The sequence below is a fragment of the Naegleria gruberi genome (genome assembly GCF_000004985.1).
Source record: "Naegleria gruberi genomic scaffold NAEGRscaffold_28, whole genome shotgun sequence".
In the NCBI taxonomy this organism is placed as follows: Eukaryota; Heterolobosea; class Eutetramitea; order Acrasida; family Naegleriidae; genus Naegleria; species Naegleria gruberi.
The window spans coordinates 230625-253146 of NW_003163299.1; the positions used below are offsets into that span (position 1 = coordinate 230625).

General features: G+C 33.3%; 14 protein-coding genes and 1 non-coding gene across 15 annotated transcripts in view; 12 read left to right on the forward strand and 3 right to left on the reverse strand.

Annotated features, from left to right (window-relative positions):
• The window catches only part of NAEGRDRAFT_80007 (RhoGEF domain-containing protein), a 4273-nt gene extending 3592 nt beyond the window's left edge, over nucleotides 1-681 (forward strand). Inside the window, exon 2 of the mRNA XM_002676327.1 lies at nucleotides 42-681. Coding sequence (XP_002676373.1) covers nucleotides 42-646 — 605 coding nt within the window. The 3' untranslated portion in view covers nucleotides 647-681. The remainder of the gene's footprint in view (nucleotides 1-41) is intronic.
• Nucleotides 682-1219: 538 nt separating this feature from the next.
• NAEGRDRAFT_68403 (uncharacterized protein) lies at nucleotides 1220-2182 on the forward strand (the record flags this gene model as incomplete). The annotated part of the gene is made up of 1 exon (XM_002676328.1): nucleotides 1220-2182. The coding sequence occupies one exon, from the start codon at nucleotides 1220-1222 to the stop codon at nucleotides 2180-2182; it is 963 nt and encodes a 320-aa protein (XP_002676374.1).
• A 2026-nt stretch (nucleotides 2183-4208) lies between these two features.
• Nucleotides 4209-4667, forward strand: NAEGRDRAFT_34149 (polyubiquitin; the record flags this gene model as incomplete). Its single annotated transcript, XM_002676329.1, has 1 exon — nucleotides 4209-4667. The coding sequence occupies one exon, from the start codon at nucleotides 4209-4211 to the stop codon at nucleotides 4665-4667; it is 459 nt and encodes a 152-aa protein (XP_002676375.1).
• Nucleotides 4668-5398: 731 nt separating this feature from the next.
• On the forward strand, nucleotides 5399-6755 carry NAEGRDRAFT_34097 (uncharacterized protein; the record flags this gene model as incomplete). Its single annotated transcript, XM_002676330.1, has 2 exons — nucleotides 5399-5675; nucleotides 5725-6755. 2 exons carry the CDS (start codon nucleotides 5399-5401, stop codon nucleotides 6753-6755), a joined length of 1308 nt encoding a protein of 435 aa, XP_002676376.1.
• Nucleotides 6756-7082: 327 nt separating this feature from the next.
• On the reverse strand, nucleotides 7083-7532 carry NAEGRDRAFT_68406 (uncharacterized protein; the record flags this gene model as incomplete). The annotated part of the gene is made up of 1 exon (XM_002676412.1): nucleotides 7083-7532. One exon carries the CDS (start codon nucleotides 7530-7532, stop codon nucleotides 7083-7085), a length of 450 nt encoding a protein of 149 aa, XP_002676458.1.
• A 1049-nt stretch (nucleotides 7533-8581) lies between these two features.
• Nucleotides 8582-10112, forward strand: NAEGRDRAFT_34178 (uncharacterized protein; the record flags this gene model as incomplete). Its single annotated transcript, XM_002676331.1, has 3 exons — nucleotides 8582-8873; nucleotides 8931-9058; nucleotides 9099-10112. The coding sequence occupies 3 exons, from the start codon at nucleotides 8582-8584 to the stop codon at nucleotides 10110-10112; spliced, it is 1434 nt and encodes a 477-aa protein (XP_002676377.1).
• A 911-nt stretch (nucleotides 10113-11023) lies between these two features.
• On the forward strand, nucleotides 11024-11625 carry NAEGRDRAFT_4668 (uncharacterized protein; the record flags this gene model as incomplete). Its single annotated transcript, XM_002676332.1, has 2 exons — nucleotides 11024-11099; nucleotides 11189-11625. Coding segments are annotated over 2 exons (513 nt in total), but the record flags the coding sequence as incomplete, so codon positions are not given.
• A 1196-nt stretch (nucleotides 11626-12821) lies between these two features.
• NAEGRDRAFT_68409 (uncharacterized protein) lies at nucleotides 12822-14195 on the forward strand (the record flags this gene model as incomplete). Its single annotated transcript, XM_002676333.1, has 1 exon — nucleotides 12822-14195. The coding sequence occupies one exon, from the start codon at nucleotides 12822-12824 to the stop codon at nucleotides 14193-14195; it is 1374 nt and encodes a 457-aa protein (XP_002676379.1).
• Nucleotides 14196-14289: 94 nt separating this feature from the next.
• Nucleotides 14290-16161, forward strand: NAEGRDRAFT_68410 (carbohydrate kinase; the record flags this gene model as incomplete). The annotated part of the gene is made up of 1 exon (XM_002676334.1): nucleotides 14290-16161. The coding sequence occupies one exon, from the start codon at nucleotides 14290-14292 to the stop codon at nucleotides 16159-16161; it is 1872 nt and encodes a 623-aa protein (XP_002676380.1).
• A 609-nt stretch (nucleotides 16162-16770) lies between these two features.
• Nucleotides 16771-18096, forward strand: NAEGRDRAFT_1291 (uncharacterized protein; the record flags this gene model as incomplete). The annotated part of the gene is made up of 1 exon (XM_002676335.1): nucleotides 16771-18096. A coding segment is annotated over one exon (1326 nt), but the record flags the coding sequence as incomplete, so codon positions are not given.
• Nucleotides 18097-18389: 293 nt separating this feature from the next.
• On the reverse strand, nucleotides 18390-19109 carry NAEGRDRAFT_68412 (uncharacterized protein; the record flags this gene model as incomplete). The annotated part of the gene is made up of 1 exon (XM_002676413.1): nucleotides 18390-19109. The coding sequence occupies one exon, from the start codon at nucleotides 19107-19109 to the stop codon at nucleotides 18390-18392; it is 720 nt and encodes a 239-aa protein (XP_002676459.1).
• Nucleotides 19110-20387: 1278 nt separating this feature from the next.
• Nucleotides 20388-20460, forward strand: NAEGRDRAFT_t360. Its single transcript has one exon. It is a non-coding gene; the product is annotated as a tRNA-Lys (tRNA).
• An 85-nt stretch (nucleotides 20461-20545) lies between these two features.
• On the forward strand, nucleotides 20546-21118 carry NAEGRDRAFT_68413 (uncharacterized protein; the record flags this gene model as incomplete). Its single annotated transcript, XM_002676336.1, has 1 exon — nucleotides 20546-21118. One exon carries the CDS (start codon nucleotides 20546-20548, stop codon nucleotides 21116-21118), a length of 573 nt encoding a protein of 190 aa, XP_002676382.1.
• A 107-nt stretch (nucleotides 21119-21225) lies between these two features.
• NAEGRDRAFT_68414 (uncharacterized protein) lies at nucleotides 21226-21812 on the reverse strand (the record flags this gene model as incomplete). Its single annotated transcript, XM_002676414.1, has 2 exons — nucleotides 21226-21365; nucleotides 21452-21812. The coding sequence occupies 2 exons, from the start codon at nucleotides 21810-21812 to the stop codon at nucleotides 21226-21228; spliced, it is 501 nt and encodes a 166-aa protein (XP_002676460.1).
• Nucleotides 21813-21973: 161 nt separating this feature from the next.
• On the forward strand, nucleotides 21974-22464 carry NAEGRDRAFT_39417 (uncharacterized protein). Its single transcript, XM_002676337.1, has one exon. The coding sequence runs from the start codon at nucleotides 21983-21985 to the stop codon at nucleotides 22430-22432; it is 450 nt and encodes a 149-aa protein (XP_002676383.1). The 5' UTR covers nucleotides 21974-21982; the 3' UTR covers nucleotides 22433-22464.
• The last annotated feature ends 58 nt before the right edge of the window (nucleotides 22465-22522 follow it).

Sequence of the window (22522 nt, forward strand, 5' to 3'; positions counted from 1 at the left end):
TCACAATAATACTGAAGAGTATCTTTTACCAACATTTGTAGAAACATTTAGAAATATGCCAGTTAAACAAATTGCTGCTGGTAGTGCACACAGTGGTTGTATCACAGAAGGAGATGGAGCTGTTTACATGTGGGGAAGTGGTATTTATGGCCAAATTGGTAACAATACTAATACTCACGCTTTAACACCAATGAGAGTCAAGTTTGGTAAACTGAAAGCCAAACAACTTGTATGTGGTGTTAATCACGTACTTGTTCTTATGGAAGATGGATCTGTTTACGGTTGGGGAGCTGGTACTTATGGTAGACTTGGTAATGGTAATGAATCAGATCAACGTGTTCCTGTAAGAATTAATTTCTTTGACGATAAGAATGTTCGTGGATTGGGAGCTGGTGGCAGTAGTAGTGCTGCTGTTTGTGCTCACCAATGGGTTCCTGATAAGGATGCTGATGATTGTATGAGTTGCAAGTCAAAGTTTACATTCCTCAGAAGAAGACACCATTGCAGATATTGTGGTGGTATTTTCTGTGGAAGTTGTACTGGTAAAAGAATTACTCTTCTTCGTTTTGGTTTTGATGAACCAGTTAGAGTTTGTGACAATTGTTATCAAATTCTTACAAACGCTGCTCAAACCTACAAGAGGTAATTTGTAACATATAAAACTATTTATTTAAAATTTTTGAAGTCTGGTGTCGTAATTTACTTCTTGTCACTTATCGAATCTTTAGTACTGTATCATAGTTCAAATCAAGATTTTAATCAACTTTTACAAAGATTTTCTCCATTTTTGACTTTTATTCCTAAAAATGTGATTATCAAACCCAATAAAAAAAACCTGTAAGCGGATCATTTAAAATATCATTAATAATACGTTATTGTTTATTGGAATTACCGAACCAACATTCATTTCCTCAATCACCAACTTATATGATGAAGATTATTGAAAAAGATGCCAAAATTTCAATAGAGAACTGATTGTTGAGATTCATGACGAAAATATTTTGATGCTTAATAACAGTACTCTCTTTTCGTCATGCTTATCAACGTTACACTGTATTCGTACCATATCCTTGCCTTAAATTGAATTGTATTTCCGTGAGTAAGCGAAATGGCTTATCCAAACTAAAGTTCTTTACCTATTCTATACCCTATAAATGCAACTGTTTTAATAACCAACTGTTTTTCCAACCAAGAAAAAAACAATTAATAACAAATAACAATGCACTCTATTCAAGCTTTAAAGTTGAACAAACTTAATCTCGATCCTGCAATTTCTACATCCAACGATGAATCAGATTCGAATAAGAAGAAATATATCAAGTTCTCTGATAGATTTGGAACCACAGAACCTTTCTACAAATACATGGTCACAAAATTCGAGTTGGTACACAACCACCTCTTAAACATTTGTCCAGTCATTCTCATGGTTTTGGTACATAATGACCTTCTGTCACCATTCTGGGCAGTATTAATTCAACAATACTTAACAATTATATGGACACTTTCTCTGCATTCCCTTCTCCATGCCAAGACATGTGTCGATTCCAATCAAAACTATGATTTGCTTACTGACATTCTTATTGGAATTCCATATTTTGGTTTATTCACTCCTTCCATTGCTAAATTTGGTCATGACACACATCACAATTACACTGGAACTGAAAAGGATTTGGATCACTTCTTCTTCAAGACTGAAAATCCAATTCTCCTCTTTATTTATTCCTCATTCTTTTCTGAATATTACATTTTCTGCTATTTATGGGAGAAATCTTCAGAAAAGATGCAAATTTTAAGAAGTGTTTCAATCATGCTCGTTAAATTGGTGATTTTATTGACAATGTACAAGATTTTGGGTAATTCCTTCTTGATTATCTTTTTGAGTTCAAGATTTGCAAAGAGTTACATTTTTGCTTCCTTTACTCAACTTGTCCACAAGATTGATTTGGAAACAATTTTATTCGATTTGGAAGAAAGATTGAATTTGCCAATCACTATTGATACTATTTTGCATTACACTTTCGGATACAATATTCATGTAGTCAAGTATCACGATGATCATCATGCTTACAGAATGATTTGTCCATCTGCTTACTATCCAGCTCTTCATAATTATTATAAGAAACATCAAGTGAAGGAAAATAATAATAGAATTGACAGTCCTGGAAGAAATAAAGCAATATAAAAAAACTTAATTACTATACATATTTGAAACAATATTATTAAGCAAAAATCCTAAAATTGATAATTTACGTATGAACTTTGTGCCTTTCAATGAAAATGAATTTATTCGAAATAGTGTGAATTACAAATTTAAAACCATTTTTTAAATTGTTTTGAAATGAGGTTGCTCCTGAAGTTGAGATGTTTATGATTCACATTTTGAGTAAATGATTGGCTACGGCCATATCACGATGCATGCACCTCATCCCGTCCGATTTGAGAAGTTAAGCATCGTCGAGCCACATCAGTACTGAGGTTGGAGACAACTTGGGAACCTGTGGTGCTGTAGTCTTTTTAATCTTAGATAAATCAACAGGATTACGACTGTGCGTATTGAGCTTGAGAGGTTATAAATAACATTATGAACTATTGAAAATAATGTGTGAATGATTTAGGTTTTATTTACAATGATTTGCCTTGGTTTACAAAATTTTGAGTTAAATGGAGATTACCACTTTTTGAATTGTTTGTTTCTCATTTCTAAGGTGTTATGTGATTGAGATTTGAAAGTTTTGCTTGTTTCACTTCCAATAGAATTCAATGTTTTGTAATCAATTAAATTTCTTCTTCTTGTACCACCAACAATGTTATCCAGAGAAATTTCGGAATTAAATTGTGAAGTATTATTGGAGGAATTATACATATTTCTTCTTGTTGAGACCATTTTCTTATTGTTATTTTGTTATTTTCTTTTGTTGATTTTCATTAATTTTCCTTTCATCAAAATATTAATAGAAAAATTCAAATTTCTTGTGATGAGTGGAAAATCCACTAAAAATCGGAATCACAAAATTAGTGGAAATCATCACGGAAATAAACAGATCTGGTATCAGATGATATTTCCACAACAAAACAAAACTAAATAACAAAAACTAAGAGCAAAATGCCAGCTAGAAATACTTCATCAAATTCTTCCGAAGATAGAATTCCAACAAAAACAGAATGGACAAGATCTAAACCAATTGATTTAACTAAAAGATTACCATTATTTGATATTGATACTTCAAATATAATAAGTGGAACTAGACATCGTAATAATATTGATTATCATCATGCAAATTTAAATGGTAAACAAATGTGAAAAGATCATCGAAAAATTCAATTGAAAAGAGAGCTAAACAATCAAACACCACAACTAAGAAGATTACTAAATCGAAAAAGATGTAAAATTGTAACTTGTAAATAATTCAGTAAATTGTAAATATATGAAGTTTCAATTTCGAATTGATCAGAATATGAGAAACCAAAATTTGGATCAAGCAATTTACATGGCAAAAGTTCAATAAATAGAAGGGTGATCAACCTTTTCAATTTCTTCAACAACCTGTTATTTGAACACAACAAGATTCGTCCAGAACTCTTGCCTTCACTGTTCATACAGTCAAAGACTGTAGCGGGATAGTCGCCATATTCCTGGCAGGCTTCCCGTCCAAAATTAATAATTGAAATTTCTCTAGAGCTTCCAAAGTATTGATAACTATAAAAATGAAGGAATAAGTTAAAGATTTCAAGTAAATAAGATTTTGTTGTCTTTCAATGGTTAATTCATTTTGTAATTTTAGACGATCATATTGGATGAACAATACCTATTTCAATTTATTTATTATTCATTGTATTAAGGCAATAAATGGCTACGGTATATCGTTTCATAGAGTTAAACATTGATTTTGAGTAATGAATAGCTGTACCCAAACCATTTTACAAGTATTAAATTTTTCCAATAATCACCTTTTAATTCAAAACCATTAAGAGTCAAATTGCATTCAATTCACGAACGACAAGTTAAAATTCATTATTGCATGTACAGCTGCAGCACATACTTACTAAACATGAACCAATTTTGTGTCCATAAACAAAAATCGGTTCATCGAAAGAATTTCTTTGCCGAAGAACTACTTTCTAAAAATATATATAACTATATAGTTTAAAAAGCAGGGAACTGTTTTGAATTCAAGAAAAACAATAAGAAAAACAAGACAACAAACATAATGCAATTATTTGTCAAGACACTCACTGGAAGAACTATCACTTTGGAGGTTGAATCTAATGATTCAATTGAAAATGTGAAAAGAAAAGTACAAGATAAGGAAGGAATTTCACCAGATCAACAAAGACTCATCTTTGCTGGAAAACAATTGGAAGATGGCAGAACTATTAATGATTACAACATTCAAAAAGATTCAACTCTTCATTTGGTGTTGAGATTAAGAGGAGGAATGCAACTTTTTGTAAAAACTTTAACTGGAAAGACAATCACTATTGAAATGGAATCGAATGATACTGTTGAGAATATGAAACAAAAGATATTTGATAAGGAAGGTATTCCTTCAGATCAACAACGATTGATTTATGCCGGTAAGCAATTGGAAGATGGAAGAACTATTGGTGATTACAATCTTCAAAAGGATTCAACTGTGCATTTAGTATTGAGATTGAGAGGTGGTTAAGTTAGCAAAATATCATAGATTCTCTCAATTATTGTCAATAAATTATTGAATAGTGAACATGAGTAAAATTTATAATCAACATCCAAAAACAAGTCATTTGTAACTTTCTAATGGAGCTACATACACTCAATTTCAGAGGAGGTTTGAACTGATTCATGTTTCACAATTTAAGATAATGAATGGCTACGGCCATATCATGATGAATGCACCTCATCCCGTCCGATTTGAGAAGTTAAGCATCGTCGAGCCACATCAGTACTGAGGTTGGAGACAACTTGGGAACCTGTGGTGCTGTAGTCTTTTTATTTTTAAAAATTTGTAATATCAAAAAACATTGAGGATTGCCTTTCAACTGTTTAGCTTCATAGGCAGTCTTCATTTCAGATAGAACATATTGAAAGTTCAATATTGCTTCAATCTTTTTTAAAAATTTTAACCACAATTATAATAATAGAATTTAAATAAATTGAATACATAGAGATCAGCATTACATGACTCCATAGCAATCATACCAATAATCAAAGGACAAAAGGCAACTTATGGGTTTGCGTACTCGATTGCTGTGAAGTGGGTACACAAGCTCAGTTGTCTTTTTTTCCATTCTCTAATTTCAATTTCTTTTGCTCCTCCATTCTCATCCCAAATGATGGTAAACTACTACTCGAAAGTGAATAAAAAATTGTAACTTACAAAGATTCCATTCGTTTCCAAAATGTACAAAACCAAAAAAAATGCTCGAAAAGCCAACCCACACCATTTCACTGATCGGGCAAAAAGGCAGTGGTAAATCAACACTTTTAGGTCAACTATTGTATAGGATGGGATATGTTTTCGATGAACAATTAGAAGAAATTTCAAAAACTGCTGATCAATTAGGAAAACCAAATTGTAAATATTCCTTCCTGGTCAACACAACCAGAAAGGAGAGGGAATGTGCATCAAGTAGTCAATTATCGTTTAGACAAGTGGAAACTAAAAATTATTTCTGTAATTTAATTGACACACCAGGTAGGAATTCTTATTTGAATTTATTGAAACATTTTTGGAATATTGAAAGGAATGGCAGTTTATATGAAGAAAACAATTCGTGCATTGGCAATTTCGAATACAGTTATTGCAGTAATTGATCCGAGAGAAGTCGAATTCGAAAGGAGCATCAATCGATTTGATGGAATATTGAGACAGTACATGTTTTCTTCCAGAGTTTCCAATTCACAAATTATTTGTTGTGTCAATTTAATGGATCATCCAGAAGTTAATTATTCAGAGCAAGTCTTTGTGAAAACAGTTAGTGAACTTTCAAACATCTTGAAAAGAATAGGATGTAGGTCTCCAGTAGATATCATTCCAATTTCTGGTTATTGTGGAGATAATATTGTGGAAATATCTGATAAAACACCATGGTATGAGGGTAAATGTCTATTGGATGCTTTGAATTCATTGAAACCAACTGCAAATAATCTGGAACAAAGTTTAAGAATTCCAATTTTGGATGTTAAAAAAATAAGTGGAGTTGGAACAGTTGTTTATGGAAAAGTTGTAGCAGGAATACTAAAAATGGGGTCAAAAATAGTATTGGCTAATTCTAATATTGAAAATGCAAGAATTGAAGCTATTGAATCATTTGGAAAGCGATTGGAAGAAGCAAAATCTGGTCAACTGGTGGCTATCAACTTGCGTAATGTCTTCCACAGCTCAATCAAATCAGGAGATGTAATATTAGAGGGGGGGAAATCTACTGGTATTGTAACTCGCTTCTTTGAAGCCTGTATTTTAAATATTGGCCATCCAAACAACATTCATCCAAATTACAAGCCTACAATTCAAGTACAGGCTACTCAAGCTACTTGTAAATTGGTTACTATTAAGAAAACCACAACTCCACAAGGGGTTTTGATTGAAAATTCACCACGCTTTATTAAGAGAAATGAATTTGGAGTGGTTGAGTGTGAATTAGACAAAGCTTGTTATTTGGATAAGGATGTGTTTTGTAGATTTTATTTCAGAGATTTGAGGAAGGTAATAGGATTTGGCTTGATTACTCGTGTTGGAGTTGAACAGCCCGTGGAAAGTGAAAGTAATAAATAATTAGAACTAATTGTTGGAAAAAATCATTTCAATAAAACTCTTTCCACCTTATTTACCTGTCGTTATTTGTTTTCCTCACCTCTGAGATTAAATATTGTATTAACGTTAGAAATTTTATTGAATACTGAATTAAATTCAATCTGATATCATTCAATGTATGTTATACTTTAAGGAGCTAATTTAAACTGATAAGGATTAAGCTATATTGGCTACTAGTTGTCTACTTTGAATTTGTTGACAGAGTTGTATAGCTTTGGTTGTGTTCCTTTTTTTGAGGCTTTTTCCAAGTTGTAAAATACTTCTAATTCCTCTAGGTTTTTCATGGGGTCATTCATAAACGTAAATGAAAGTATCATGAGCAACAAACAATCTTCCAGTAAATCTATCAAGACAAAGACCTGACGAGCCATGGGGTAATTTCTTTTTCAAAATTAACTTTCCATCTCTATCAATAACAAATGCCTTGAATTTACCAAATGCAGGATTAATAATGAAATATATCAATCCAGATAGTCTATCCATATCAATGAAATCCACTAATGATCCAGGTTGTTCAAAAATTATTTCTTGTTTCCATTCTCCATTCACATATTCGAATCGTTCAATATTCCTGTCAATCATTACGAAAAATGAATTCTCAGCCAAACGATCCACACATATAGAACCACTCAACCATTGAGGACTCATATCATATTTGGTAAGAGAGCTTCCAGTTGTTGCATCATAAAACCTTACGGAATTAGAATCCACTGAAACTACTCTCTTTCCTTCAAGCATTAAAACATTAATTCCCTTATCTGAATGATAACCCTCAACTTTCCATAATGGATTGCACTTCCCCTTCGTTTCAATAAATTCCCTTAAATCGTATTTTACAATGTGTTGTGAATGATTGTTTATCAGTGCATCAAATCCTCGTCCATTATAATTTTCCTCAATTGTAAAACAAGAAACCTTCTTTCCATGTGAAATGATGTAACTTTTGTAATTTGTTACTTGGTCAATTATCATAAAACTATATCTCGTCAATGCTATTAAACAAGAGCATTGCTTTGATAGTTTAACATCATAGAGAGGCTCAAAAGTTTCCTCAAAATATTGCCTACAATCAATTGTAGAAATTAAATTAAAATTATTGGAGAATGGTGCTAAATGTTTTTCCCTGAATTTTTGTTGCAGCTTTGGTAAAAAGTTGCTCCGAACCATCATCAACAACAAGATTATTCTTTTTGGAACTGTGTGGAACAAAATCAATCAGCTGAATGTGTTGCGGCATTTTTTTAACCAACTTTCCAGTAAGATTGGTTTTTACAATATTGGTCAACTGAAGATTCTTAGAATCATAAAGATTAATTTGAATATTGAGCTCAGGTTTGATTTCAACAATTCTTGGCGTTTCAAATAAAACACTATCTCTTTTGTAAACACAAGGAAAATGTTCGAGTTTTACTCGGAGAGAATGGGAACGAATCAAACTCCTAAAACCCTTTTGAACATGCAACTCTTCAATAACTGAAACAAACTTTACAAAAGAGATTGTTGTGGATTGTACGATAACGTTAAAAAATTAAAATCTTTTCATAGGACAAAAAAAATCACAACATTGTTTCTTCCTCATATTTGAATAGATCACAGTAATAGATAGTTATTGACACTCTCCTTTGATCATCACCAATTCCGAGATGAGACCTCAACAACAAACACTAATTTATTTATTCATGATGATGATGATTGGTTTCATCATCATGATGTTACTAAACATTCATCATGTTCAATCAATTTCTATCAAAATTCCAACCAAACAACAACAACACCCATCCAAAACAATGTTACCAATTCATCATCATCATCATCAAAATTCAAATCCTATCAAGAAGGGAAAAGTAAACAATATTGGAAAAAGTAGTGCAGAGTGGCGTTCCCGAAGTATTTATCAAATTATTACTGATAGATTTAGTCCTTCTGAGAGTGGAAGTGGAAAATCGTGTCCTCTCCTCTATACTTATTGTGGAGGTACTTTTCAGGGAATTACTTCACATTTGAACTATGTGAAAAGTTTGGGATTTAATGCTATTTGGATTAGTCCAATTGTGTTGAATTTACCTGGTGGATATCATGGTAAGTTGTGGAATTATTGACAAGTTGACCAGATGGTTGAAAATTAATTTTGTAAAGGTTATTGGGCTCAGGATTGGTTTGCTGTTAATCCACATTTTGGAACTCAAGCTGATTTGATTAATTTGGTTAAAACAGCTCATAGTATGGATATTTGGGTTATGGTAGATGTAGTTTTCAATCATGTTGTAAGTTTTTTCGATGAGTTTCGTTTACAAATTAAATTAGGGACCTGTTGGTTTTGATTTTTCAGAAATTTCACCATTCAATTCATCAACTCATTATCATCCTTATTGTCAAATTAATAACTGGTCTAATCAAACAGAAGTGGAATATTGTAGATTGGCTGATTTACCTGATTTGGATCAAAGTAATAATTTTGTTTACAAGACATTGTCAAATTGGATTACTGATTTTGTTTTAAATACTTTTGGATTTGATGGTATTAGAATTGATACAGTACCTGAAATTTCCAAGACTTTCTGGAGTGATTTGAAAACCAACATTTTGGCTCCAAAGTATGGAGATATTTACTCAATTGGAGAAGTGTTAAATGGAGATATGAATTATGTAGCTCCATATGCAAATATTTTGGGTGCAACTCTCCACTATCCAATGTATTTTGTTTTAAAGAGCATCTTTTCACAAGGTGGAAGCATGTATCAAATCAGAAATACCATCAACAGTGCACGATCTCTCGTTAAGGATACATCTCTTCTTGGAGTATTTATTGATAATCATGATAATCCAAGATTTTTGAATTATGAAAGTGATTACAAATTATATCAAAATGCATTGACCTATGTATTGACCTCAGAGGGAATTCCAATCTTTTACTATGGTACAGAACAAGGGTTCAATGGTGGTGCAGATCCTTTCAATAGAGAACCATTATGGCCAACCAGCTTTAACCAAAATTCCTATCTCTTCACTTTCGTCCAAAAGATTATGAATTTTAGAAATACTCACTTCCAAGAATTTTTAAATAATCCATTACAAGTTGAGAGATATGTGGCTAATAACTTTTATGCATTCTCAAGAGGAAATGTCTTTGTTGCCACAACAAATGTTGGTTCCAGTTATGGTCGATTGCAATATACCATTACTTATCATCCCTATTCTGATGGAACAGTATTGTGTGATATTTTCTGGGGTAACAATGATTGTGAAACAGTAACTAATGGCCAATTTACTGTAGTCTTACTCAACGGAGAATCAAAAATCTATTATCCACAACAATAAAAGAGATTCTCAAATTTTCCTTAGACCTTTTTTACAGGCATTCCGAAATTAGGCAAGCTTTACAAATTAATTTTGGAAAGGAAATTGTTGTAAAATGTGCAAACGAACAACTTTGAATTGATTTCAAAAAGATATAATTCCAACGAAGGTCAATTGAAGACAAGTATTCGTTGCGTTGGATATTGAGAGGATCGATCTTCTTTGAAAGCAATACCTAGAAAAACAAACATAACAACCAGAAAAGATCATCGCTCATTCAAAACTATATTGAATGAATTTCGAGAATTTCAGCTGTCTTTTTGTTGGGTCGTTACTTTTTCTTCCTGCATTGACGTTGACGTTTTTTCGCAACAAGTCCTGTCAATAATCAAAAAAAAGTTTTCAACAGCATAACCCAGCCACTCGTGGAAACCATTCCATCCTACCCAAAAACCACTTTCATTTGTGTCCTAGGATACGTTTCCATTCTTGCTGTCCACAAAACAACCAAAGGTTCACTTTGAAAATACATTCTTTTCGCGCCAATTTCGTAAAACTCCAAACAAGTCCACCGTATTCGTTGGTCCAATTTTAATTAGAAAAGCAACTTGCAGATTTTCTTCTTTGTTTTTTGGTTGTTGTGGAAGAAAATATTTATACATTCTCTCATCAAATATTGTATCATCACCCAAGAGTTAACTCCGCTTTTTTCTCAACCACCTCCAACATCATCATCAAACAAAATTCCCCTCCCTCTCTCTTTCCGTTGTATATTTATTCATCATCATTTTGGCAAATTTTGAATATTACTCTATATTTGTAACAATATATTAGCTATATATTGTTATTATTGAAGATATTAGATTGTATATTATCGCCCTTTTTTTGATTAGGCAATTCATATTTATTTAAATTATTAAAACACAATGAAAATACTAAGAAGATTAGTTTCAAAGAAGAAGAAAAGATATGAAGATCCAGAGAATGGATTTGATTTAGATCTTGCTTGTAAGTGTTTATCATAATATCAAAATATCATTAATTGCTGCTGCTACTTCTATTGTTGTTCAATTAACATCAATTGTCAAAAAATTCAGACATAACTCCGAATATTATTGCCATGGGATATCCATCTCCTAATTTTGAAAAGATTTATCGTAATCCAATGGAGGAAGTTCAACGATTTTTGGAAACTAAACACAAAGACAAGTACAAGTTGTGGAATTTGTGTGCTGAAAGATCCTACGATAAGACATGTTTCCATGGTCGTGTTGAAGATAGTTATCAATTCTATGATCATGAAGCTCCAAAGTTTGAAATTTTAATTCCATTTTGTAAAAATGTTCATGAATGGTTGAGTCAAGATCCAGAAAATGTTGCTGTCATTCACTGTAAAGCAGGAAAAGGAAGAACAGGTGTTTGTATCAGTTGTTATCTCATGTATGCTCAACTTCAACCAAGTGCTAAAGCAAGTTTAGATTTTTATGGTAAAGCAAGAACAAAAAATCACAAAGGTGTCACAATTCCAAGTCAAAGAAGATATGTACATTATTTGGAGACAGCATTCGTAGAAAATACAAAGAGACGTCTCAGTTCAATTGAAGTAGTTGAAACTAAAAGCAGTGATAGTATACAGAGCAATAATGGTGATAATGTAGTTGAGAGTAGCTCTGTGAAAAAACCACACTCTGCTGAGCCATCATCATCCGATATTGACTCTCCTGTCAGTACACCAACACCAACACCTACAACAGAAGAACCAAAGAAGAAATCATACATTGATGTCATGTCCAAACTAGACGATTCTGATATTGTATTCCCAAATGCTACTCCTTCTCTAAGACTCAAAACTATTTCGATAACACCAGCCCCTGTAATTGGTGGTATTCTTAATTTTGAAGTACTTGACGGAGATTTTGCAGTTTTGTAAGTATTCTTGTTTTTCAATTTTATAATTGACCTAAATTATCTTAATAGATACGACCATAAGGATTACGAGAGAAATGGTGTCACTTACAAAACATCTGACAACTCTTTGACTGTAAATATTAATGTACCAGTCAATGGTGATGCTAAAATTGTTGTGAAAAAGAAAAAGAGAGGAAAATTCGTGAAATTCTTCCATTTTTGGATCAATACTCATTTCGTAGAAAAGGACTCTGAGGATGATAATTTATTCAGGGTTTCGTTTGAAAAACACGAATTGGACAAAATTTACCGAGACACCAAACACAAAAAGCTGCCAGAAGGTTGTAAGGTCGAATTGACTTTTAATCGTAATACTGATACTCGTACTTCAGAATAAATCTCCCTAGTTCTTTAAAATAGCTCCCTATTAATCAAACTTAATTTATTGGACGTACTCGAATTAAGAGAATGTAATTATATTAAAAAATTCTGGACTAGATTCAGAAAATATTTACTATGTGTTTCCATCCAACAGTTTGATATCAATGCAATTCATCATATTTGCCAATGGTTCCTTTGAAAACTCACTTAGCCACAGTAAAACCACAGTAATACACAGTATTGGTATGGAGTTTTTATAATAATAACAAAATTTACTAAAAAAAAAGATTCATCATGGCTTTAAGGCGACGCAACCATAAGGCAAATTTGTTGTCGTTTTTAATGGCTTGCGTGATGATGGCTCTAATGATGCTGTCTATTGGAATCAATGCATCTAAGTTATATATGAAGGGATCGGAACGCTTTTCTGCAACTCCAATGATGAAACTTGATGTAGCCATTGATCAAGTTGTCTCAAAGAGCTGTTTGGCTGGTTTGAAAGGAGTTCAATGTCCTGAAAATATTGGCAAGAAGAGATTTACACCATCATCAACTTTGGATTTGTTGTTTGCTGGAATGGGTTATGACTCTTATGCACACACTGTTAAACCTCAGATTTTGAATTCCAATACTGTCAATGTCTTGTCTAGCCCAAGTGTGAACTCAATTTCAGTAACAATGACTGATGCTCGTCAATTCTATTCACAAGTTTATCCAATTTCTGGTCAGCAATCAACATTTTACAATGGGTTGTATACACATAATGGTGGAGCTGATGAAATATTTACAAAATTCTTTGAAGGAAAATTGAATGTATTGAATGCTCAACAACAATACACAACTCATCAAACATCTGTTACTAATGCAATGGATATTACGAGTGGATTTTCCAGAATTGTGGAAATTTTGCCAAATGAAATGAACCAAGAAATGTATGAGAAAATTATTGAATTCTTTGGAGATTCTGTCATGACTCTTGTTAATTTTGGTGGAGTTGTGGATTCAACTGTTTCTGTTCGTGGTTGCTATTCTGATCCAAATATGGAAAACTATGTTAAAACTCAATTATCTGGAATCATTCAGGGATATGATGCTGATGTTCCTGTTGGTTGGGTAAAATACCACAAAATATCTGAATTAGACATTGCAGGTGGTAATCCAGAAATTGATAATATTCCAAGAAGAGTTGAAACCTTCCACCTAAATCCAGTACCAATTAGATTTGATACAATTCCAATTTGGCAAGTTTTTCCAGAAGGTCCAAAACGAAACAATATGAAAGCAGTTTATGATTCCTATGTTCAAGCCCAAGGTTCTATGGTTGAGAATAAGATTAATCGCATTCAACAACTCAAATTGCAAGAACTTCAAAAGCCCCAACCATTCGTTGCCTACGCAAGAAGAAAGTCCAATAACTTTATCTATGGCATTGCAGAAGGATTAATGGCTATTGGACAACCAATAGATATTAGTGCTTTAAGCTACAAATTCTTCACCAACCAATTGGCAGTATTGAATGGTAAGACAACAGTTAGATTAATTAGACATAATGAAAATGTATTTCACATGGAGGCCATTCAAAGTTGTCCTAATATGGGTGCTTATGCTGCTAAAACTCCAACACTTATTTCGAATGTTGTTGGCAACAGTTGTGCTTTCATTCGTCTGGAGAATGCTCCAGTAGGGGGAGGTTTTAAAAACATGGTGGAAAGGGTGAACTATGATGAGGCTAATGAATTGTTTGTTTGCAGTGGATGTCATGCTTACATTCTTAATTGGACTGATTTGAGATGTGATTGTCCAGCAATTAATTAATGATAAACATCTAATAACCTCAGTTAACAAAGGTCAATAATTTGATGGAGCATTGATCCAATCAGATATAATAATTTAATTCAAACAATAAAAAATGGCTGAACATGAAAATGATTGGAATGGGAAATTTGTTCTCTCATGTGATGTAGGAACAAATTCAGTGAGAACGGCTCTCATTAGTCTGGAAAATGGATCCATGAAGGAAAATTCTCTCATCACTCAATTTCAAATTAATATTTGGAGTTATCATACAAAGAAAAAGTGTAATCTCTCCGATGAGGTATTTATGGAACAATCATCAATGAATATTTGGAATCAGATTTGTGAATCGAGTAGAAAATCAATGATGGCCTCAAAAACTAGCCCTGAACAAGTAGTTGGAGTTTGCTTTGATGCTACTTGTTCACTGGTTGTTTGGGATGTTGATTTGAATAAGCCAGTTTCTGTTGTCCTTTCTGAAGATCGTCAGCATCAAGATGAATTCAATCAGAGAAATGTAATCCTATGGGCTGATCATAGATCAAAACACTTTGCATCTCAAATTAATGACACTAAATTTGAGAAAGTGTTAAAATATGTTGGAGGAAAGATTTCTCCTGAGATGGAGTTGCCAAAAATTAAATTCCTATTAGAGAATGGAGTTTTTGATTTGGAAGAAAATAAGGGAATACAATTCTTTGATTTGGCAGATTGGCTCACCTTCATGTGTACTGGAAATTCACAATTCAGATCACAATGCACAACAACTTGCAAGTGGGGATATGTTTTTGACCAAACAAGTGCTGATTCCGATATTATTTGTGGAGGATGGAATGTAAAGTTTTTGGAAAATGTGAAATTGGATGGAATTCTAACTCCTATCAATCTAATTGGATCAAGCATATGTAAAATTGGATCCAATGTACAATTTAAAATAGCACCATCAGCAGCTGCTCAGCTAGGATTATCTGAGAATGTTTTAGTGGGTGTACCAGTTATTGATGCCCATGCAGGAGGATTAGGAATGGTTGGTGCTGTTTTGAATATGGATGAAAAGCATACCAAACAGGATATTACAAAAACCTTGGTGTTGATAGCTGGAACATCAAGTTGTCACATGATTGTGTCTGAAGAACCTGTATTTATTGAAGGAGTGTGGGGACCATTTTATAACAGCATGACCTTGGATATGCATTTGAGTGAAGGAGGCCAGACATTTTGTGGAGCTGCTTTGGATTATATTGTTGAATCTCATCCACAATACTTTAATCTTATTCAAAGTGTATCAAATCAACACAAAATTGATAGCACTACTTCAGTATCAGCACTCAAATTAATGGCCATCAAAAAATTAGAATCAATTCTGGAACAAATGAAAGAGCAGAGACAGCTCGAACACATTGACATGCTCACTTCAGATGTTCACATTTGTCCATATTGGAATGGATGCAGATCACCACTTGCAGATCCTGAATTTAGAGGAGTAATTACTGGCCTCTCAGTAACCCCTCTAAATACCAACAAGAAAATTGAAAACCTATTGACACAACATTCTTCTCCAATTACTTCAGACGATAGTGATTTTGAACAATTGGCTGTGTTGTATTTGGCCATGATTCAAGCTTTAGCGTACGGAACCAAACATATTATGCAAGAAATGATAAAGAGTGGCCATACCATTGATAGAATTTTCATGTGTGGTGGCCTTTCCAATAATGAACTATTCGTAAAACAACATGCAAATATTACTGAAAAACCAATTTATAGAATGGATCAAGATTCCATGCTGTTGGGGTGTGGTGTACTTTCTTCTGTGGCTTGTGGAGCTTACAGTGACATGTATCATGCAATGAGAAGTATGTGTCATCTAAACAGGGAAAGAGATGTCATGCCAGAAAATGAATTACAATTGTATCATCAAAAGAAATTCAATGTATTCATGGAGATTATTAGAGACTTTATCAAATACAGAGAAATGATGAAGTAATATTATTACAAGTTTGTATGGGATGAAACTAGGTGGAAAGTAAATTTACAATAGTAGATAATTGAAGTCTTAACAAAATCTAAAACACAGCCATTTGGAGAGCACTTTTGTAACCACTTCAAACTCAAGAAGCACTTCAAATTCAAGAACCACCAATAATACTAATCATTATAAAACTATTTCCAGTAACATATCCTTAAACATTGTGTCCGACTTCTCTAAAATCGAATTTTCTGCAGGTCCTCACTTGAAACTCCACACAACCTAAAAAAATACCTCAAACAACAACTGCCTAGGCGGATCCTCAAGAAAGATTTTGCAATTTTTAAAGAACACATTTTCAAAATCATGATGAATGGAAAGGATGACGACCATGTGGAGGATCGGAATGGACTAGAAAACCACGAATTAATGACCATGCAACATTATACATCGTCGAATTCTCTCGAGGAGGACGTTCAATTAGAAAAGAATGAAGAATTGCTGTTGAATAATGATGAGGAAGGCAATAATAATGGAGGCAGTGATGATTCTCCTATACAAGAAAGAGACTATAATCAATTGACGAGATGGGAAAAATTTAAACATTTACTTGTGAATATGAGAGGACAATTTAAGAACATGGTGGAAATTGCTTTTCCAACAATTTTGATGAATATTTCTAATAAGATTTTGGGAGTGGAAGATATGGCATTTATTGGAAGATTGGGCAGTGAGGAATATATGGCATCTGCTGCCTTGGCTAATGCTATTTTCTTTTGTTTGAGTTTTATTTCAGTTGGTCTTATTAATGGACAAGATACATTTGTTGCACAAGCTTTTGGTGCTAAGAATAAGCCACTTGTTGGAGTTTGGATGCTGAGAAGTATTACCTTGTTGGTGACATTTTTGATACCTGTATTTATTGTGCTCTTCTTTTTGGAATTTTGCTTAACAACGATAGGTGTTGAGGAGAGTATTGCTCATTTATCTGGTCAATTTGTTAGATATTTATTACCTGGACTTTTACCATTTGCTTTGAATAGATCGGTGGCCAGATTTTTAGTTTCTGTTGATGTGAGACTGCCCAATACTATTATTCCAATTGCTGCTATTTTTGTAAACTTTGGATTGAATTGGTTGTTTGTATTTGGAATTGGATTTAAAGGAATTGGATTTTTAGGAGCAGCCATTGCTACATCCCTTTCAAGACTTTTCAGTTTAATGTGTTATGTCTATGTGCTATATCACCATCGTGAAAAGTTTAAGGAATGTATTTATGGAGCTATGCAATGGAAGGAAGTATTTCAAATTTCTGGTTTTGTTGAATATTTGAAACAAGCAATTCCAGGTACAATCGCAACATGTTGTGAGGTGTGGGCCTTTGAAATGACAACTTTGATTGCTGCTTACATGTCACCTACTCATGTGGCTGCTCACTCAATTGTGTTAAATGTCACTTCATTATCATTCATGGTTCCTTTGGCCTTGTCTAGTGCTGCTGCTGTCATGGTAGGCCAAAGACTTGGTGCCAGAAATCCTCAAGAAGCCAAATACTCTGCCTACCTGTGCCTGACTAGCTCTGGATTGTTCATGATTATCAATGCTATTGTCATTGGAGCCTTCTCTACATTGATTCCTAGAATTTACACAAATGAACAACCAGTCATTGATATGGCAGCTTCTATTTTCCCTCTGGTTTCTCTATTTGCTGTAACAGATGGTATTCAAGGTACTGCTTCTGGTGTATTGCGTGGAGCATCTTGTCAAATGGTATCAATGGTTGCCAATATTATTGCCTATTACGTTATTAGCATTCCAATTGGAATGGTTTTGGCTTTTATTGCTGATTGGCAACTATTTGGTTTGTGGACTGGTTTGACAATTAGTTTAATTCTCGTTGCAGGTTCATTACTGCTCTATATCATATTCAGAATTAATTGGGAAAAGGAATCTCAAGTTGCATACGAAAGGGCCAGTAAAATGGTAAAAAGCAACAGTACAGATTCATCACTCGATTCAATTAATAATGAGAATAATGATGAATCAAATAATCAATAAATATTTATTGAGGATTAATGAATATTGTGACAAATGCATTGTTTATAAAACAAGTGTACACTGACCATTCTTAAATATGTTGAGTGGAACAATATCTGAACAGAAGATAACAAGGAAAAAGCCTTTAAATCATACTTTGGTGTGTCCTATTGACAGACTGTCAACTTTTAATGTTTAATAATGAGATGTTAGCAATAGTGTTCTTTTGCTATTTTGATAATGCTCTCGTAGTCTGGTCTATTGTTTGGATCTTTTTCTAGCATGGACAAAACAAGATCAACACATGCAGTGCTATACTCTGAGAAATTTTTGTGAATTCTTTCCTTGATGAAGAGTTTTGCTTTGATTTCATCTTGTTCGATAACTTTCCATAGCATGGTATTAAAATCAAAAGACATCATTTCAAACAATGTACATCCCAATGAGAAAACATCTCCCTTAAATGTACTCATTTCTGTTTCAATTAGTTCTGGAGAAGCATATTTCATTGTACATGAGCTATCATCAATTACCATTTGAATATTAGAAACTGAGGTAGCAAATCCAAAATCGGATAAAACACAATCCAATTCATCATGGGTGTGCTTGGTTACTAGAAAATTCGAGCTTTTCACATCTCTGTGAACAATATTGTTGGAAAGTAAATAGCTGAGAGCAAGACTGGCCTTTGTTAGGAATTGGATAACCATTCTTTCAGAAAAAGGTTGATTTTTCATAAAGTTATTATATATAGTTCCACTCAAATCCCCAAGAGCAAAGTAAGGCATGACGAGATAGATTTTGCTCTCTGTTATATCAATTTCAATTGCAAGTAATGGTACTATTAACTCATCATTCTTGATAATGTTTTGATGAGATATTTCCTTGATTTGACTTTCAAGCTCAATAACATTGTAAAATCTAACCATCTTGAGAGCTAATTGTCTTGGTGAATCAGCTTGATCAAAAGTATCTGTGCACAAATAGACCTTTCCACAGCCACCACTTTTGATGAACTTTTCAATACGATATCTTCCTTTGATCAGATCAGTGCTCGTTGAATTGGGATTGATTGCTTGACGTTTAGGTTTGATTTGATGGTATCCTCAATTCTGTTAAATGAAAACTATTTGATTCGATATCTCTATAGAGTTGAATCAACTTATCAATAAATAAAATTTCTAAATTACATGCTGAAAAATCCAAAATTTCAATACTCGATTCTGGTATGAATGAAATAAGTGAAATACCTGTACTAGTGTCAATGTTACATCCGCTGAGTACCAATTTCTTGACATTGTTATCTCTGAATCCCATTTGTGTGATACCTTGATTTCCATTCAAATAAATTTCTTCTATATTATTCATATGATGAATGGCAGTACAAAATTCTTTTACATCTCGACCTGTCAAGTTATTATACCCTAAATCAATAATTTTCAATGAATAAATCCATATTATAGAATTAAATATTGATCATCTCTGTAAGAAATCAAAATGAAATATTGTTTCTCTTAAATTCAAAGAATCATTGCCCTCATCAATCATTTCAAATATAGACACAAGACGGATATCAGGTTTAATCTTTAAATTTAGACAAACCTTCTTATAGATCGATGAGGGATCAACAATTTTGTAATCATTCTCTTTAAACCATGAATTCGAATATATTTGTTTGCAATCACCAATGAATCCATTCATTGCACTTTCTCCACCATTAAAATAAAATTCCAACTGCTTACTTGCCCCAATATTGTCAATTATTATGAAATTATTCTTCCTATAAATCTTGAAACTTGTTGAATTATCAATTGGGTTTGGGGTTGTCCAGCTGTATTCATCTTGATAATTACATTATCACCCTATTCATCTAAACTAATTGTAAACAATTTTTTTCGGAAATCAAACCATAGTTGACAAAGAACCCATAAAAAATTGACCACTTGCGCAACAATACGGTTTTTCCAACACCAATACAACCTAAGAGCACGATATTTATAAAATAGTCACAATCCTTGCTTTTTGTTAATTGTGTTTGTTGAGAAAGGGGATCAAAGTTTGATGGTGTTGAGTTTCTAGTAATTGAGATTGGGTGTGTTCTATCGGAAGAGCTGCTACGTCCCATTTTTATGATTCTTGCATCTTGTCCCGTTTGTGAACAGTTTGGTGGCAAACTGAGAAAATTGGAGCTTAAAAGCTCACTCGTAGCCCGTCTAGCTCAGTCGGTAGAGCGCAAGGCTCTTAACCTTGTGGTCGTGGGTTCGACCCCCACGGTGGGCGATTCATATTTTTGAAAAGTTCAACATATTTTCAACATTGTACTTCCCTCCAAAATCTGTTTCATCATTTCAACAATAAAAAAAGAATGGCTTCAAATCTTCTTCGACTGGCCGATAGATGTGGATGCTATAATGAGGATGAATTCAATTCTCAACAACAAGACAATGAAATGGATTTAACTAACCTATTATCGGAATCTATGAATATTCAAGATAGAATTTTTCAACTCCATGAAAAGTACGAATTAATGATGGAATATAACAAGACGTACGATTTGCTCAATGATGAAAGATTGTCGGAGCGATTGATGTTATTGAATGAATTGTGTGATAATTTGGAAAGGTTCTCAGTTAACAAGTCAAAGATTTTGAACAAGATTCAAGCTCCAACTCTTGACACCTCACAAAAGCTTGTCAAAATTAATCGTGAATATCAACCACATTTTGCCAATTTGTTGAAGAGTATTGCCAGAACGATGGATATTGTACATCAATCGATCAATAATATTGAGTGGGCCTCTGTGAAAAAGAAGAACATTGAAAAGAGTAAATTAGAAGATGTGTTTAAATCAATTCCACAAATGCTTTCAAAATATCAAAGATTTGTCTCTACCATTGACTCCCAAACACTGGCTCTAAATAGTGCTGCAAATATTTGAGAGAATTATCCCTTTGAAGATGTTGTGATGATGATTATCCAAGTATGCACAAATGATGAAAGAATTCTTTCCTGTGCTCTATATTTTCTGTTAAATATCAACAAGAATTATCTAATAGACTTCTTTTCCAATTCCTCAATTTCTTCGATAGTGAGACTCCCCTTTGGCATGTGATAATAGTGATGACCAAAGAAGTCTACACAATCAATATGATTTTCTTCAAGTTTTACGAACGGAGATGGTAAAACTATTAATTGTATAAATAAAGAATATGTAAATAAATCCAATTAAATAAGATGAATATATATCCTCAAGAATGGATGAAAAACATACATCTAATTTGCTTTTGCAAATAGGTATCATAAACTCTGTAAATAGTAAATAAGAGAGAAACAAAGAAAAGAGCAAAAGTGAGAATAGCACCCGAGACTACAATTTCCTTCTCCCTCCTGTTGGTGATTAAAACTCCAGCCTTTCCTTTCAACAAACGTTCTTCCAATTCCTTCATACGTTTATCTTGTTTGGATTCAAAGGCTGTTTTTGGTTTGTTTTGTTCTGTTGGTACATCATTTCGGAGGAGGGATTGAGTTGAGAAATTTCTTCTATTCATTGTACCAATGAAGGATTTTAAGAGTTGAGAAGATGATCCTGTATTGCTGATAGGAAGAGCTTTGAGTCTATTCAGCAATGTCATGTTGTTGAGCATTTTCTTCTTTGTGTTGCTTTGTTAAAAATGCCTGCCAAAATTTTCATTGTAAAAACTAATAGGCAACGAAAAAATTAAAAACTGTTTCCAAAAAAAATTCAAAATGTAAGTTGCTGCACGAACTATCGTTTATTCATCCAACAAATTTTAAAGACAGAATGGTCAATAGACAAGCCACTTTGAAGGACGTTAACCCACAACAATGGGTCGTTGCTTACGCTGAACACTTGAAGAAGCAAGGTAAGATTGTTTTGCCAAAATGGGTCGATATTGCTAAGACTGCCGTCCACAAGGAATTGCCACCAATGAATCCAGATTGGTTCTACGTTCACTGCGCTGCTGTTGCCAGAAACATTTACTTGAGACCTGGAACTGGTGTCCAAGGTTTGAGAAAGAGATACGGTATGGCCAAGAATGGTGGTTATGCTCCATATCATCACGAAAGAGCCTCTAGAACTGTCCAAAGAAAGTGTATGCAAGAATTGGAAAGAATCGGTGTTTTGGCTTCTGAAGAACAAGCTAAGAATCCACACTCTGGTAGAAGAGTCACCTCCCAAGGAAGACAAGACATGGACAGAATTGCTCAAAGCCTCAAGTTGAAGAAGTAAATTACCATCATAAAACCAAAAAAATTAATTTCAAGATTTGGTTATTTTTTTATTGACTTTGTTAAATTTCTGACCTGTCATCAAATTATA